General features: G+C 55.0%; 7 protein-coding genes across 7 annotated transcripts; 3 read left to right on the top strand and 4 right to left on the bottom strand.

Moving 5' to 3' along the window:
• Window positions 1-1,102: 1,102 nt before the first annotated feature.
• On the top strand, window positions 1,103-1,966 carry M409DRAFT_30039 (uncharacterized protein; the record flags this gene model as incomplete). Its single annotated transcript, XM_033809732.1, has 1 exon — window positions 1,103-1,966. The coding sequence occupies one exon, from the start codon at window positions 1,103-1,105 to the stop codon at window positions 1,964-1,966; it is 864 nt and encodes a 287-aa protein (XP_033660453.1).
• A 227-nt stretch (window positions 1,967-2,193) lies between these two features.
• M409DRAFT_30038 (uncharacterized protein) lies at window positions 2,194-3,885 on the bottom strand (the record flags this gene model as incomplete). Its single annotated transcript, XM_033809731.1, has 2 exons — window positions 2,194-2,936; window positions 2,991-3,885. 2 exons carry the CDS (start codon window positions 3,883-3,885, stop codon window positions 2,194-2,196), a joined length of 1,638 nt encoding a protein of 545 aa, XP_033660452.1.
• Window positions 3,886-4,919: 1,034 nt separating this feature from the next.
• On the top strand, window positions 4,920-6,392 carry M409DRAFT_30037 (uncharacterized protein; the record flags this gene model as incomplete). The annotated part of the gene is made up of 1 exon (XM_033809730.1): window positions 4,920-6,392. The coding sequence occupies one exon, from the start codon at window positions 4,920-4,922 to the stop codon at window positions 6,390-6,392; it is 1,473 nt and encodes a 490-aa protein (XP_033660451.1).
• Window positions 6,393-6,673: 281 nt separating this feature from the next.
• Window positions 6,674-8,027, bottom strand: M409DRAFT_30036 (uncharacterized protein; the record flags this gene model as incomplete). The annotated part of the gene is made up of 2 exons (XM_033809729.1): window positions 6,674-6,912; window positions 7,013-8,027. 2 exons carry the CDS (start codon window positions 8,025-8,027, stop codon window positions 6,674-6,676), a joined length of 1,254 nt encoding a protein of 417 aa, XP_033660450.1.
• A 901-nt stretch (window positions 8,028-8,928) lies between these two features.
• M409DRAFT_60769 (multicopper oxidase) lies at window positions 8,929-10,791 on the bottom strand (the record flags this gene model as incomplete). The annotated part of the gene is made up of 1 exon (XM_033814570.1): window positions 8,929-10,791. The coding sequence occupies one exon, from the start codon at window positions 10,789-10,791 to the stop codon at window positions 8,929-8,931; it is 1,863 nt and encodes a 620-aa protein (XP_033660449.1).
• Window positions 10,792-11,423: 632 nt separating this feature from the next.
• M409DRAFT_30034 (uncharacterized protein) lies at window positions 11,424-13,555 on the top strand (the record flags this gene model as incomplete). The annotated part of the gene is made up of 5 exons (XM_033809728.1): window positions 11,424-11,519; window positions 11,578-11,598; window positions 11,658-12,245; window positions 12,299-12,749; window positions 12,801-13,555. 5 exons carry the CDS (start codon window positions 11,424-11,426, stop codon window positions 13,553-13,555), a joined length of 1,911 nt encoding a protein of 636 aa, XP_033660448.1.
• A 73-nt stretch (window positions 13,556-13,628) lies between these two features.
• On the bottom strand, window positions 13,629-15,408 carry M409DRAFT_30033 (uncharacterized protein; the record flags this gene model as incomplete). The annotated part of the gene is made up of 3 exons (XM_033809727.1): window positions 13,629-13,747; window positions 13,803-14,651; window positions 14,703-15,408. The coding sequence occupies 3 exons, from the start codon at window positions 15,406-15,408 to the stop codon at window positions 13,629-13,631; spliced, it is 1,674 nt and encodes a 557-aa protein (XP_033660447.1).
• Between the last annotated feature and the right edge of the window lie 977 nt (window positions 15,409-16,385).

Genomic DNA, 16,385 nt, shown 5'->3' with positions numbered 1-16,385 from the left:
GCGTTTATACGAACGTTCTACTTAGCTAGGTACCTAGCTATCGTAGCTAGGCTTACTCTTATACTAGTACTCGCTTTAAGGTCCTCTCGAATCGTCTTATAAAGTACTCGCTAGGCTATTCGTTCTTCGATCTAGTTACGCTAGTCTTCGAGTCTAAAAGACGTAGGTATAATAATAGTATACTAGACGATATATATAGTATTTCAAAGTATTTTAGTAGAAGGAATAAAGGTATTAGGACTAAAAGAAACGGAGAAAGAGCAGTAGAAAGTAGGTAAGTGCTCGCTTAGCTAAGGTTGAGTAGGTTGAGAGTTTGTTAAGTCTAGCCGACCCTAGCAGCCCCCAAATCTTTTGCAATCCTCCCGTAACCATCTCAGCAGCACGAGGCGCAGCTGGTTTCTGTCATCTCTCGTTTGGCGGCAACACTTCGTATTCGATACCAATGATTCGCCGGCCGGACCGTCGCCAAAACGCCTTTGATGACTGTCAAGAACAAACCTCACGAGAGACAGACTCCGCCATCATGAGGCGCCTGAGGCGACAGTCCACGCCGCATCGCTGAAGCAAACATCCTCGAGATCGTCTTCCTCGGCGGCAAACATATGATGCTACTGCAGCCGCGAAGATCAATCTTCACAACGGGAGATGCACAATGGCACAATGGCGGCATCGTGGTCCAAATCAGCCACTCAAAGGTCTCAGCGGCGCCTGTACGAACGATGCTAAAGCGGTCACCGAAAGCAGCAATTCAAATCCTCCAAGAGGTTAAGTTGGACCGTACCCGCACTGCCTCGCCCTCCCCCCAATTATAGTCCCTGGCTTTTCATCAGTATACTTTGGGACTATCTCTCTGTCCTTTTGAAAAGGGACGCCGTCGGTCGTACGGGTCAGTATTAAGTCTGCACGTTGTCCCATATATCTGGCTTGCTTGGCTGGAATTCGATCGCGTCAGATAGCTGCTTTGTTAGCTCATCAACCACCCTTCTCGTTCAGCTGATCGGTCTTAAGGCTATACGTCTGCTGGCCCCCGTCACGTTGACACACCTGCTTCCTGGAGTCCCAATAATCAACGTCGACAACCACCCCAATCACAATTCTGACAATGGTCATGGTCCCCTTCGAACTCCTGCTGCTCTCAGCGCTGGCAACCTCGCCATTCACCTTGGCCTCAGCCCAGCCAATCGCAAGCGATGCTCCATCAATAAACGACATCCCGTTACTACACCCCCCGGGACAACAACAACCTCTCACACCAGACGACCTCCCAAAGCAACAACCAATCTCATCACACGACTCCGCATCGTCATACAGATGCTACAACGGCGACCCCAAAGCCTACCCTCCCTCCTCCCAATGGCTCTCCTACTCCACCCTCTGGGACCTCAACCGAGAAACCATACTCTCCGCCAACGGCGGCGACGTCTACCTCCAACACTACATCCAAGTCGCCCTCGAAGAAGTCTCCTCTTCCTACGACATCGACCCGCGCTTCCTCCTCGCCATCCTCCTGCAAGAATCCAAAGGCGACGTCCAAACCCCATGCATCGGCCCCGAACCCCGCTGCGGCCTGCTCCACGCCTACAAAGGCTCCATCTTCAACGCCGCATCCCCGCAAGCGTCCATCACCAAGATGCTCGAGGAAGGCATCAAAGGCGCCGCGCAACGCGGGCCGGGTCTGCTGGACTTACTCAACGGCAAGCCCAAATTCGCCAACGTCGACGTGGGCGATTACTTCGCCGTGGCTCGCGCGTGGAACTCGGGCGCGGTGAAGGAGGGCGATTTGGATGTCTTGCCACCCGGGAAGGGCAGGGGAAGGGGCGAGGCGGGGTTCGTGAATGATGTTGCGAATCGGTTGATGGGGTGGAATGGACGCGGGAAGGGGTTTGGTGCTTGTCGGGGGGAGGAGGGCAGGAAGAGGGATGCGCAGATGGAGTGGTATTATCCGTCGTTTTTGGCGGACTTGTAAACTACTGGAGTGTGATGTGTATGTTGTATTGTGTGAGATACCCAGTCGTCGGTGATGTGTGTTTGCGTACAAGCGAAGTGTTTTTGCAATTCATGTTATATATGATCACGATATACCCCCTTCCTTCGATCATTCGATATACCTATTCTCACAGTCTTCAACACCTAAAAGACAACAATCCTCACCCAAATTCCCTCGCAATCTGTTCCCCATAATATCAGTCTCCATCAAGCCCTCTCAACCCCCACCGCCTCAAACCTCCCAAACAACCCCTTATCCTCCTCAAACTCCCTCAAAATCGTCTCCCTCCTGTCATCCCCTCGAACTACAAACTCCGCCTCGAAATCATTCGCGCAGACCAAGAATCCCTCACAATACCCCGTCACGGGATCCGTGTCGATTCTCACTTCACCTTCACCCTCACCCTCCCCTCCGTTCTTCTTCTTCGGTTTGATCTCAAACGCCCACAACAACTTCGCCATCGCGAGAAAGAGATTCCTCTCAGCGAGGTGCGCGCCCGGACAAAACCTCCTCCCGGATCCATACCCGTAATGATCGCGTTCCTCCCACTTGCCATTCGCGAGGTCCGGCGCGAGGCGCGTGCAGCCTTTGAAGTGGTCTGGGTCGAAACTCTCCGGATGCGCGAACCGCTCCGGGTCCATGTGCATTCCCCAGGCGTTGATGATGACCGTGGTGCCGGCGGGGAGGTGGTAGCCTTCGAGAGTGGTGTCGTCGGTGGCGAGGGCGTGCGGGAAGGCGAGCGGGGTTACGGGGCGCCAGCGGTGGGCTTCTTTGATGCATTGGCCGATGTAGGGGAGGGAGGGGTAGTCGGACCAGGTTGGGGAGCGCGTTGAGGGGATTTGGGCGTCGAGTTCGGCTTGGGCGCGCGTTTGGATGTGGGGGTGTGTGGCCATGGCTTGGACGAAGGCGGTGAGGATTGAGGCCGTGGTGTCGCTGCCGCCTTCGGTTACTATGGCATGTATTAGCTTGATAGTGGAGTGCGTAGAGGAAGGATGTGATATACGAGTCCCGCCCATGAACCACAGTTCATGGTCTTTGTAGCTCAAGCCATCCATTCGTTTCTCGCTGTCGATCTGATCGAGGACTTTATCCATGAAAGCGCCACGGCTGCCTTCTTTCTTGCGTCGAGCCCGGATGTCGGCGAGGAAATCAGCATACAAGTGGTTCATCTCCTTCTGCACGTGGGTTGCTCGATCAACCCAGTTGAGGAAGATGGATTGTGGGAGGTAGTGCAGGAATGGGTAGATGTCGACGGGTGGGGTTGCACCGGGCTCCATGACTTTGGACCAGACTTCCATCAACGAGTATAGACGCTCCATATGCCGGGTGTGAGGAGTGGGTGTTCGGACGCCCCAGACGAGGCTCATGGTCACCGAATTGGAAAAGCGTTTAGGATGAAGCATATGATCCTCAGGCTTGAGAAGATAGTCGCGGATCATCTGCCGTGCCTCAGCTTCTTGCAAGTGGATATGGCTTTCATCGCACGTCTTCTCCATGAACGTGCCATGGAGCAGCTTCCTCGTATCTCGCCACTGATTGCCATATTCCATCAACAAGATGTGGTCGCCGCCGCTGATGAGATTGGCCACATAGGATTTGGGTCGTTCGGAGTATTTGGAGCTCTTCTTGTCGACGAGTTCTTTGACGAGCTTGCGGTCGGTGATGACCACTGCGGTACCGGTTCCCAGTTTGAGAGAGTAGATGCCGCCATACTCGCGGGCCCATTTGGTGAACTGGAAGTGAGCGCCTTTGAGAGGGATTTGGGGGAGATTGCCTAAGACGGGGTATGTGGGTGGACCGGGAGGGAGGTGTTTCTCTCTTCTGCCGACGAAGAGGAATAGATACAGAAAGCCTGCCGCTAGCAATGCCAGCACGCCTAGCACGATAGGACTCGTCATTGTAGTGGGTGGTGGTAATGAAAGGCTGTCTATTCGCCTCCCTCACTCTTGAAGAAGCTATAGCTCTGCTTTTGGAGGAGCACATGGCGGCAGTTGTGCGGAGTTTACGGGCATGCTGGATGTGGTGGAGAGGTGGTACCGCGAAGCCACACTCGATGCCCTGCAGATGCAGAAGGCAGTGTTTGCGGGGAAGAACCAGAGATGCGCTTCCACGTGCGGGATGTGCATTGCGGGTTGCATTCAGTCACCCAGATGGATGCTGTACCCGTGTGAGGTGGAAGACGAGGTATATAGTTCATAACTCGACGTTTGGGTGTGGTTGTTGGAGTTCTTCCGTTTTCTGGGGATCGGCTGTTCGTCTCGAAGGATGGGCAGAGTTGGGTGGTAGCTCGAGCGTCTAACGGCAGGGCGGTGAAGTGCCGCAGCGAGAGGGACAGCACTTTTGTTGGCCATGACTCGAGCGTGTCTTGTATACAGACACACGCGTTGGAGAGAGAAGTGGAAGTGAATGAATTTGATAGGGTGGAGGTGGTTGGCTGGATGTTGTAGTGTTGGTGTTGTTGTTGATATGAGCCGACGCGGTGAGGTCATTTTAGTGGAGGCCGTTGCAGCAGCCCCCTTTTTCCCAATCAACGCCTCTTGTCGTCTTCTCGCCCTGCCTGACATCCCTGCTTGCCGACAACACTCCTGCAGCTGATGGCCGCCATCGACCATGACGAACACCTGACCTGACTGACAATGTGAGTGAATGAATCTTCTCTCCCGCACATGCAATCCCACCATCCTGGCCTCCTGGAAGCACCGGCAGCCTAAAGGCAGCACTTATTTCTCCCCTAATATACCCTTGAATGGCCACTGCGCCGTTTCAGGTTGGGCGACACGAATAGTTGTCGGCCAGGTCCCCATAGCACCACATCATCACTTTCTTCCCATGCATTAGCACATGGCCCCAATGCCGACCTCCCAGACCGCCCACTTATGATATCAACCTGAGATCACCCGCTAACCCCAGCCCTCTCTTCTCCCCCATAGAAATGTCCTCCGAACAACGCTCCAACTCCGCTGTCCGCAATCTCAGATCGCTATTTGAGAACAAGTCGTCCGACACCGCGAACGACACCCGTGGACGATCCCCCGTTGGAACCCTGAGTCCCGACGCGCAAGAACCTCCACGTCCCAGATCCAGAGTCAGAGCCAGTTTCTTCCCCGTCGAACCCACTATGGCCGCATTGGCAGCAGAGCAGCAGAATAATCCTGCTACGGAACATAAGAGGGAGAGCAGTGTGGGATTGAGGAGAGCAAGCATGAGCGAGGGTCATAGTGGAGATGCGCTGGAACTGATCAGAGATACCGTCGGGACAGAGGCAGAGAGGAGGGATAGGACGTCAAGCGTGGCCGACCTCATTCCTGAGCAGGCTATTGAGACTCCCGCGTTGGAGGACAATAGCAAAGCTTTGGGGATGATTTCTACGGAGCCTGAGAATCCCGACAAGCCCGTGACTGGTGAGCAGGAAGAGCCAGCGGACATGAAGCCCGCAGACCCGGCCAGTGAGGATGCGGTCAGCGGTGGCGAGGCACTGCCACCAGTCGCGGAGGATCTGAGGAAGGATGTCCAGCCAGCGTCTTCGAACACTGGTGCTAACAAGCCCAGCGCCATCTCCACCAAGGCACCCCGAGCATCCATGAGCTCAGTCAAGTCGCCCAAGACGCCACTCTCATCTGCCTCATCTGCCAGAGCACCTGCCAAGAAGCCAAGCCGTACCTCCCTCACGGCGGCCACCGCTGCGTCGGTTGCTCGTGCTGCTGCGGCGGACAAGCAAGCCTCGCCAGCTGCTGCACCCAAGCCCAAACCGCGAGAGGCGACGAAGCCTTTGGATATTTCATCGAGACTCACAGCACCAACTGCTGCCTCTCGTGCGCGTCTGGAGTCCGCGACGAACGCTGCGAAAGCACCCGCACCCGCTCGCGCACAGCCCAAGCCTGCATCCGCCAGACCTACCCCGAGATCCTCCATTGCTGGTCGACCTGAATCCAGATCGTCTCAAAATGCGACCAAGAAGGCAGCTGCGCCGGTTGATGGCAGCTTTCTGGAGCGCATGACAAGACCAACTGCTGCATCGGCAGGAAGAGTGCAAGAGAAGACAGAAGTGAAGAGCCCGCCAAGGCAGAAGCAGCTCCCACTGAGGCCAAAAGCGAATGGACATCCCAAGGGTGGAAAGACCACATCAAAGGCGGTAGCAGATCAAGCAGATGAGACTGTGGTGGAAGATGAGTCCATTCTCCCTCAAGAGGAAGACATCCCAGCAGCGCCAGCTGATGACGCAGCTGCAGACGTGAAGGATACATTGAACGACTCCCACGCCGAGCCCGCTGCAGTCCTCGAAGCTGCACGCAAAGACCTGGCCGAAGGAAACGAGACCCCGGTCCACACAAACGGACACCACGAAGACGCGCCCGCCTCAGAAGATACCCCAGCAGCGATTGGAGGCGAGGATTCGATCCGGTAGGAAATTCATCACGAACCCGCCAGATATTGTATCAGCGAGATTGGAAGTGGAGGAAGGAAGGAAGGAAAGCAGAGAGCGAGTGCGTTGTCCCATCCACTTACTAGCGTTGTTGATCATCAAGAAGAGCCTGTCGTTTTGTTGAACGTCTGATTTTTCCCGAAGAGAGAAAGCGCTCGATACCAACCCCCCGTTATGCATGTTGTCTTGTCTTAGACTTGCGAGATTTGATTTGGAGAGTTTTGACATTTAATATCCTTTTAGCGGACAAAACATCATTCCTACTACTTCAAACTCCACTCGCCCTCTTTCTCCTGCACAATCTCCACGGGTCTCTTCTCGTCCAGACTCCTCCGTCCGGCTTCGAGGATCGCGCCTGTGGCGATGGTGTTTTTGAGGGTGGGCAGACCGCGTGCGTCGAGGTCGTCGAGCGACGCGCGGTTTTCTTTCAGGGATTGGATTTCGTCGACGAATTTTTCGAACGAGATGTAGCCGTAGCCGGATTGGCCGGCGAAGTTTCCTTCTGTATCACCAGAAAAATGCCGGTCAGCGAAACGTCTACACATCACATCTTACACGTTCAGGGGGGAGGTGGGCAAAGAGATTGATTATTATGAACGTACCTTCATCCGGCGCATACTTCATATAAAAAGGATTATACCACGCCAATCCGCCCTCGTCCTCCGTCACATCGTAACCCCTCTTCGCCTGGTTGACGCGCACCTCGCCCTTCGAACCGACATAGTGGAAGTACTGGTTACTATGCACGCCTGCCTTCTGCGGTGCCGTCCACGACGCGGTGTACACGCCCGTTGCGCGACGGCCCTGCCCGTCGAGGGACTCCCAGTCGACGAGCAGCGTGATGGTGTCCTCGGTCTTCGGGTCGCAGTTCAAACTCGTGGCGATCCCCGTCGACGCGGACGCGGTGACTTTGACCGGCCGGTGCGTGTGCGACACCATGGACTCGCAGATGTCGATATGGTGGCTGTTGAGGTAGTACGAGATATCGGAGTCTTTGCCGGCCCACGCGGCGAAGGTCTGCAGCTGGGATTTGGGCTGCGACATGTAGCTGTAGAAGTAGTTGAAGTCGCCCAGGCTGCCTTTGAGGGCGCGGTTGCGCGCGTCGGCGTAGGCGGGGTCGAAGCGTTTGTGGTGCTCGATGTAGACGAGGACGTTGTGCGTGCGGGCTTCTTGGAGCAGGTGTATGTGGTGGGAGAGGAGCTGCGTCGCGGGTTTGGTGATCATGACGTGGATGTGTTTGCGGATGGCGTACAGGGCGATGGGGTAGTGCGTGGGGTCTGGGGTGAAGATGGTGATGGCGTCGCCCGGGGAGAGGGCGTCGATGGCTTGCTTGTAGGCTTCCGGGTCGCGCCTATCGTCGGCGGGGAAGGAGGTGAAGGAGGTGTCGAGGTTGTTGTAGGCGAGGGTGATGTTTTGGTGGAGGTGGATGCGGATTGCTGGGAATTTCTGGCCGGACGTGCCGACCATGGAGAGGGCGCCGACTTTGCCTCGTCGGCGCAGGTCGAAGAGGGTGAGGCCTACGACGCCGACTTTCTTGTCGCTGCCGGAGGCGCTGCCGTCTACGAAGCCTGTGGTGTATTCGCCTGTGCCTATCATGCAGACGTTGAGGGGTGCCATGGTGGGAGCTCGATCCTGGGGAGTCGTTCTCCTTACTGGTACGGTGGTGTTGATTGAAGTGGTGAGGATGACCTTGTCTTTCTGCTTGCTCTTGACTTGAAACGGACTTGAGATGAGAGAAGGAAGAGAAATGGGAAAGAATACTTCCGTGAGGTCCAACTTTTACCTGGAGTGAAGCTCAGAGCTCTACATGGATCAAACGCCGAGCGGAAGAAATGGAGTGAGGTCAGGAGCAATGATGTCCCGCAGTGAGCTCTGCCAGCCTTTGTACCTGCAGGAGAGCAGAGCCCGACGTGTTGGAGGCGGAAGTTTTATAGCTGACGTTTGGGGGTGCCATATCAATGTGACACAAAGTCGTGGTCGAAAGGTGTCGACTGGGTGTTGGCAGAACACGGTCTTGTGCATTGGAGATGTTTCCTCAATACCGCGATCCTGAGATCTACTTCTTCTCGCTATGAGTTATTTCCACTACCTACACGTTCGTTTGCTATTCATATATCTCCAGTGTGAACTTCTACTCTTACACGACTTCTGTCATCATATATCGCTCTTCGGCTCGTCGGTGAATGAAAGCCGAACTCAATTTCCACCTGTCGCGTCCCGTCCCGTCCTCCTTCTGTCGTTCTGCTTCAAGGTCCCGCGCCAAGTTGGGTATGTACCCCAACATACGACGACACGCTCCACGAGGCAGCGTATCAGGATTCCCGCCGTATACTTCCAACCGCCGTTTGACACGCCGCCGGTTGATTTGGCTCGAGAGCCGACCGGGGACAAGCTTCACAATCCCTCGAGAAGTCTTCAGGAGACCTCTTATGCCTCGCCTTCTGTCTTTGGCGAGAGACTTGCGCTGCTTCGAGTGACGATATTTATGGGAAGGATGTGATCCGTCTCCAATGATATCTCAGCCGGCACACGACTTGGCAATGCTTTCCTTCACCGACTCGCCTCGAACTTGAGCATCGTCTCCAACTTGGATGGCCATGTTCATTCCCACGGCCTCATGCCATAGCACATGGCAGTGAACGAGCCATAGACCTGGACTATTGGCTTGGAATCTCAAAACCGCATAACCTTGGCTCGGGATATAGACGGTGTCTTTGATGACGGGATTCGCGAGGTTCATGGGACCGCCCGCTGGTTCTTTCTCTGCATCGAATGGATTGTACTGCTCGTATGCCCCGACACGGCTGGCTTGGTGTACGGAAAGGACGTAGAAGTCATGGCCGTGGAGATGGAAGGGGTGCCCTTTGTCGTCGATATTGTTAATGACGAGGTCAACCCATTCAGTTCGCCCTGTCTTCACGACAAATGGTTCGGGGTCAGTGGGCCAAGATGTCTGATCCAATGCAAGAAGAGGCATGTCACTTGAATTGGAGAGCGACCATGATGTGTGGTTGATGAAGCCTTTCGGTCGGTACTCATACTGCGTTAGGTAGCTGATCGAGGCGTACAGCAGGATCGTCTCGTCACTTTGAACGCCAACCTCCCCAGGTGGGATTGCTGAACCATTGGCCTTGGACAGATCAATCCATGGCACCTCCGGCGCCCTAGGCCTTACGATGGGGTCTTCGTGTGGTGCAGCACGCTCATTGTCCATTGGAGGTGCAATGGCGAACTGCTGCGTCGGCGTCAAGGCCATGTTTGGGAATTGCATGTTCTCACGATCCAGTGCAATCGTGATCCACGCCGATTCGTACTCGTCATGGCCTGATCTGTCGAGAAGTAGGTCTATTCTCTCTCCAGGATACAGGATGCCCACTTTCTCCGACCTGACCTGCTCAACTTCATGCCCTCCGTCAACTTCCAGCAATGTCATCACAAATCCTGTGGTCGAGATCGTGAATCCCGTCAGAGCTCCAGTGTTGACGATCCTCAGTCTTGTCCTGGCAGGCAGTGTCAAATGAGGCACACTCTGGCCCTGACAGTCCAATGGATGAGCTTTGGTGGCCATCGAGCATTCGAAGTAGCCGACACCATTCAGCAACATCGAATCCGGGGCTGGCTCGATCTTGAAGTTCTCCCAATTGGTATAATCCGCGAGCACTTCCTCAGCCGGCCGATGATACCAATCGCCGACCATCAGCACCTGCTCGTTCTGATAGTCGTACTTTTCCATGTCAGAAGTCGACTCGACCTCTGATGCTGGCTTATGTATGACAAGAGTTCCGAAGAGGCCGTCTGCTCGCTGGAGCTCGGAGTGCGAGTGATACCAGAATGTGCCGGCCTGATGATCGGGAATCTTCAGGCGGTAGGTGAATTCTCGGTTGATGGCGCATTGGGTCAGGCCTACGACACCGTCCATGGTATTCTCAATTCGCAGGCCATGCCAGTGGATTGCCACGCCTTCATTCACCAATTCGTTCCGGACAGTTACCAGTAACTCGTCGCCAGATCGCAGCTCGACAGTAGGTCCGGGGAACTGACCGTTTATTAGATACACTTCTTTGGCAACGCCATCCGGACGGCGGACGCCTTTGGTGATATTCCATTCCAGACCAATTGTTTCCGGGTCTCGATGAATGTGCTGTTCAGGATGAAGACCAATGCTGAAATCGTTGGCGTCTACCGCAGGGTGAGCGACCGGTCCATGTCCCAGTTCCTGTTCGATTTCTGGACTGTCGCCTGAGTACAGATCGTCATCGCTCCAGCTGCCGCTCAGATAGAATTTCGGGTACAGGAAAAAGAAGAGGACGACCGTGGCCAGCACGGCAGCCGTGGGAAGTATCACCTTCCATTTCCTCTTCCATATTCCATTCTTCTCCATCGCTCTCTATGCTTACATCGAGAAGTGAACGAAGAAGGACGACTCGTATCAGATCAAGCTCGAGGTGTTCAGCAACGCACGTCCTCGGAACGAAATGTGGCGAGCCGTAGTTCGCCTCGAAATCAAGCATGAACGGTGGTAACACAAGAGCTGGGAGCTCATGCACGCAATTATCGCGCTGCGTTGCAACCTTGGCGAGAAGTCCTCGTCGCATTCGAGACAAACCCTGTGCCACCTCGCACATCACCTCCACGACCTGGACCTCGCAACCTGCTCAATTTTTTGAAGCCCACAAGAATCCCTCTGCCGGCAATCCCACCGAACACACCACACGTGTATCAGACTCGAACTCCAGTGGAGGGGTCCAAACTACTCCATGCAGGGTCCATTCACTCCACCCAGACCAGAGGACCTGCCATTTCCTAATGCGGAAGCTCGACAGGAACAGAGTTTTGTTAGACTTGGCCGCTACAGTGCTTCTAGAAAGCTTGCCGGCTACACGTGGGACACTGCTACTGAGCAATGCTACGCCTTTCGGGTCGACGGCAAAAAATCTGACAAGTACTTGAAGAGATGGCGGGCGCTGTCATCGCGAGGCTTCTCGTTGGAGTGAGTGACAAGTGTTGGCCAAGATGCTGTCAACGAAGGCTTTGATCGGTGCTAGCTTTGTTGCGGCCGCTTCGGCGGGCTCGCTGAAGGATATCAAGCATGTTGTGTTATTCATGCAGGTGTGTGATCTGAAGTCGACGATGATAGCAGCATTGGCGGTGTACTGACAAGGAACAGGAGAACCGTGGCTTTGACCACGTAAGACTACCACTGAACCCATTGATATGCGCATCAAGACAAGACTAATACTATGGTAGTACTTCGGCACAATGCCAGGTGTTCGAGGTTTCGCAGACCCCAACGTCCAGGTGAACTCAGACGGCCGTAGCACTTTCCAACAGCCAGTCACCTCGAAGCAGAGCACAGCCGTCAACCAACTCACGCCTTGGTACTTCAACTACCTGGGTGGCGATTGGTTCGATGCTACTAGATGTACGTCTGGTGGAGGGTACTCCTGGCAAGCCATGCACGAGTCCTACAACAACGGCCTGTCCAACCAGTGGGTCGCGGGCAACTCTCCCTACTCCCTGGGGTACTTCAAGCGACAGGACATCCCCACTCACTTTGACGTGGCTGATGGATGGACCGTGGCCGATATGTATCAGGAGGCTATTCTGGCGGCTACTGATCCCAACCGTATCATCTGGATGACGGGCACGGTGAACAACCCAGGCACGCCGAGCAACCCCGACGGCCAGGGCGATATGATGCTTGACAACTCGGCCACGCCGGGTTGTGAGGCGCCGCATCTTAACTGCTTCCCAATGCAGTGGAAGAGTTATGCCGAGTACTTGCAGGAGGCTGGGGTTTCGTGGCAAGTCTACCAGGATCCCGACAACTTCGAGGTAAGTCCACTCTCGATGTGGTGAAGTGCGATATTGACAGATATACCTCGTAGGACAACATGCTTGCCTACTTCCAGCAGTACCAAGACGCTAGCAACGACACGAACAACCCATTGACCAAATACGGCAACTCTTACATCGGCCTCGACAAGTTCTACGAGGACGCCAAGTCCGGCAACTTGCCTCTGGTCAGCTGGATCATCGGCCCAGGTGAACTCACAGAGCATCAGCCTTACCTGCCATCTGATGGTGCTTGGTTGTACAACCAAATCATCGACGCCATCACTTCGGGTGCCAGCGCCAAGGACACCGCTCTCTTCATCTCCTACGATGAGGTCGGTGGATACATGGACCACGTCGTCCCTTTCCATGCTCCATCTGGCACCGCAGGAGAGTGGATGGATGACCCGTACAACATCTCAGGCTACACTCCAGTCGGCCCAGGCTACCGCGTGCCGTTCATGATCGTCTCGCCTTGGACCCGTGGTGGCAATGTCTTCACCGGTAAGCCCAGTTTACACAACTAGAAGCTCACACAACTAAACCACCCCCCAGAACCCGCCGACCACAACTCCCAAATCATGTTCGTCGAAGAATGGCTCGAAGCCCAAGGCTACACCAACGTCCGCAGCAACGAAGTGCCCCCCTGGCGCCGCGCACACATGTCCAACCTCCTTAACGCCTTCGACTTCGACCACCCAGACTACTCGATCCCCACCGTCGCCTCCGCCCCAGCACCGCTCACAACCCCCGGCCCGGAACCCTCCGACGGCCCCATCGGCGCCCTCTCAGGAAACTACGTGGGCGCCGCCAAATGCGCCGCAGACCACCCCACAGCTCACCCTCCCGTTCCATATAACCAGGCAAACGCCAACCAAAACATGACGCTCGCCACCGAAGAGGGCTTCAAACCCGTCCGCGGAGCCCTAACCGAGGGCCGCTACCTCACCTTCGAATTCGCCGGCTTCGGCCTCGCCAACAACCACGGCCGGATAGGCTTCTCGCGGGCGTCGTCCACGCACAACGATATCCGTCAGCGGTGGGTGCTGCACCAGCAGGGCGATGCGGATAGCAATGTCTTTACCATTAGCAGTGCGCTGGATGGGAGCTATATCTCGAACAAACTGGCTCTGAGCTCGAATAAGGGTAGTGCGCAGCAGTTTACGATTACGTATTTGGGCAATGGGAATGGGTACACGGCGCAGTTTGGCGGGCAGAGTTTGACGATGGGGGCGAATCAGCAGTTGTCGGCGTCGAGGAGGCGGCCGAGTAGGGGTTTTGATGTCTACAGTGTTACTTATCATTCTTAGTTTTGTGACGTGTGGTAGATGAGTTTGAGTTGATAGATGCTTTCTGAAGAAAGTGGCTGTTTGCGTTCGATGTCTACAAACTCTTCACCGCCTCGCCAACGTACTTCGCCAATGCGAGCATCTTCTCTTCCTGCAGTCGTCTTCCGACGAGTTGAATGCTGACGTGCGCGCCGTCGTAGATTTCGGGGTCGCCTGCGTTGATGTGCGTAAGTAGCTGTCTCAATGCGTAGAGGTGAATCAAACTTACAATTAGCCATCGTCTTCTCATCAACCTCACTCACGGGCTTGAAGTCAGTCAGTTTCTTATCCACATTCTTATCAACATTCGTAATTGGCACAACAGCGCTGGTATAATCCAGAGTATTGACCCAGACCGAATAGCCATAGTACGTATACTTGGTCGGTCTCGCCGCGGGGAACGGTGCCATGGGAGCAATGATAGCATCGACGGGTCTGCCGGTGTTGGTCAACTCCGCGGTGCTGTTCCAGTACTCCATGTATTGCTTCTGGGCCTCGCGCTTGGCGATGTTCGCAGCCATGATGTCTGAAGCGTTCGCTTCGGGTGTGTTGGCGACAATTACTTGCTGTGGCATGTCTTCACCAGAAAGCGCGAAGTCTTTGCGGCAGTCAGCTCCGCCATCGAAGCCCCAGCATTTCAGGCAGATGTCGACGAGCGTGGGGTGGTTGGGTGTTGGCTTCCACTCGATGACCTGGTGGCCTTGCTTTTCGACGGCTTTGACGGCCATTTCGATGGCTCGGGCGACGGGTGGCATGACCGTGCAGTTGCCGTCGTGGCGGAGGACGCCGAAGGATAGTTTGTTGGAGGCGCGTTGGATGGGGTCTGACACTGGGAGTTCTGCTTCGGGTCGCCAGGGAATCTCATGGACGAGTGGGTCGTGCAGCCATGGTCTTGTGCTTAGGAGAGCTTGCGTGACAAGGCGTAAAGCATCAGGGGTTGTTGCGATGGGTCCAACTACGCTCAATACGCTGTTCTGGCCGTCCATGCTGTTTGCCATGCCCTCGTACGGTAGTCTGCCAGTGGAAGGCCGGATGCCGTAGAGTCCGTTGAATCCAGCTGGGATTCGAATGCTTCCACCTGTCCTTACATTAGCAACTCTTTAGCGAGGTGACCATCTCGTGTCCTGACCAATGTCTGTTCCAAATCCTACGGGACTTCCACGAGCCCCTATCAAAGCACCCTCACCCCCTGAACTACCTCCGCAAGAAAGCAGCCTGTTCTTTGGGTTCATTGTGTAGCCAATGATGTTGTTGACAGTCTCGCCAGCCATAAGAGTGGCCGGGACACTGGTCTTGCAGAAGAGTGTCGCACCGAGACTACGCAGCTCACGCACCATCTCGGACTCGAATGTCTTCTCTTTACCCGTGCCTTTCTTGCCCTGGAAAGTCCCCAGCCAGCCGACATATCCCATCGACGTCTCCACGCCCTTGACATGGAATTGGTCTTTCAACGACACCGGCAGGCCATGTAGGAGACCGAAAGGCTTCTTGTGCTCCGCATAGTACTTGTCCAGCTTCTCCGCCTCTTCTATCGCCTGATCAAAGAATATCTCATGCAGACAGTTCAACAGCTGGTGAGCAATGGCTGCTCGGTGACAGAAGGCCTTCGCGACCTCGACAGCTGTCCACACGCCTGCTGAAGTATTCTTGACGATACCCACGGCATCTGTCTCTGTGATCTCGACCTCTTTCTTGTCCAAGAACTGCTGGATGTATGGCCCAGTGATGTCTCGCTGCTCTTCAGGCGAAGGAATCGTCGGTATACGCCATTCCTTTGGGATCAAGCTGAGGACTGCCTCTGCCTTGTCTTTGCCAGCCTTCTTCCAGTCTGCCATGGCGACGATGTCTCCCTTGAATGCAATCTATCGTGAGGAGAAGCTCCAAATCTTGACAGTCTCTTCGATTGTGAAGGCGAGAATCCGGGCTCAAGTAGAAAAGACAACGAGATGAGAGATTAGTGAAAGACTGAGAGAATACTCATCTATTCCTAAGCCAAACAAAGATGCAGTCCCAAGACGGTACTCGTCAACGTAAGAGTGCGAGATGTGCGCGGCGCCGCCGACCTTCCCAACCTGGCCGCCGGCGGGGTTGCCAGAGCTCTCTGTTGAAGGTCTGCCGAGCTTCATCTTGTTCTCGCTCTGCTTCTGGCCGAGCACGAAAAGTGTAGGGCGCGGAAAGTCACACGGAGGGGAAGGTGTGCGGTGCAGATAGGCATGGGGGGCGTCGTCGCTGGGGAGATAGGGCGAAAGGATGGAGAAGAGGTCTGTGCTCAACATTCACTTCGATCACGCCACTCTTTCCTTGGCAGGAAGACAATACTCCTTCACCAGTACTCCTTCGGCAGAAGACGCACGCTCCAGCCTAACGTCATCGAATCTCCATCTCACCCCGCTCGAGATCGCAAGAATGATGGAATTAATTCCATCGACATCTGCAAGAGAACCCCATTCAACGAGGCAATCAGAATGGCGACGTACAAGAAGCCTCACAAGGTCGATCGATGAGCCGACGGAGGAGCCCGAGGCCAGATTCTTCTGCAATCCGTTGGCCAGTTCTTGAACATCTCGATCTTCGCTGCTGTATAGTCTCAGACACTGGCGGGACTTGACGATGCTCCCAAGGCTCCATTGCCCTTTCCGTGGCTGCAGTCCTGCTCTTAGGATATATTGCAATAGATTCACAAGAGTTCGCACTGGGGTCAACATGCATACTTGAACCAAACAGATGTTCCTGCAACGGCTGCATCTCGAACGTGCAGGACACGGGTGGGCATCGTCCTGAACAATCAGCCAGCCAATATCAAGCCACATGT

Source organism: Zasmidium cellare (assembly GCF_010093935.1).
Source record: "Zasmidium cellare ATCC 36951 unplaced genomic scaffold M409scaffold_58, whole genome shotgun sequence".
NCBI classification, from domain to species: Eukaryota; Fungi; Ascomycota; class Dothideomycetes; order Mycosphaerellales; family Mycosphaerellaceae; genus Zasmidium; species Zasmidium cellare.
This window is presented reverse-complemented; position numbering and strand designations above follow the sequence as displayed.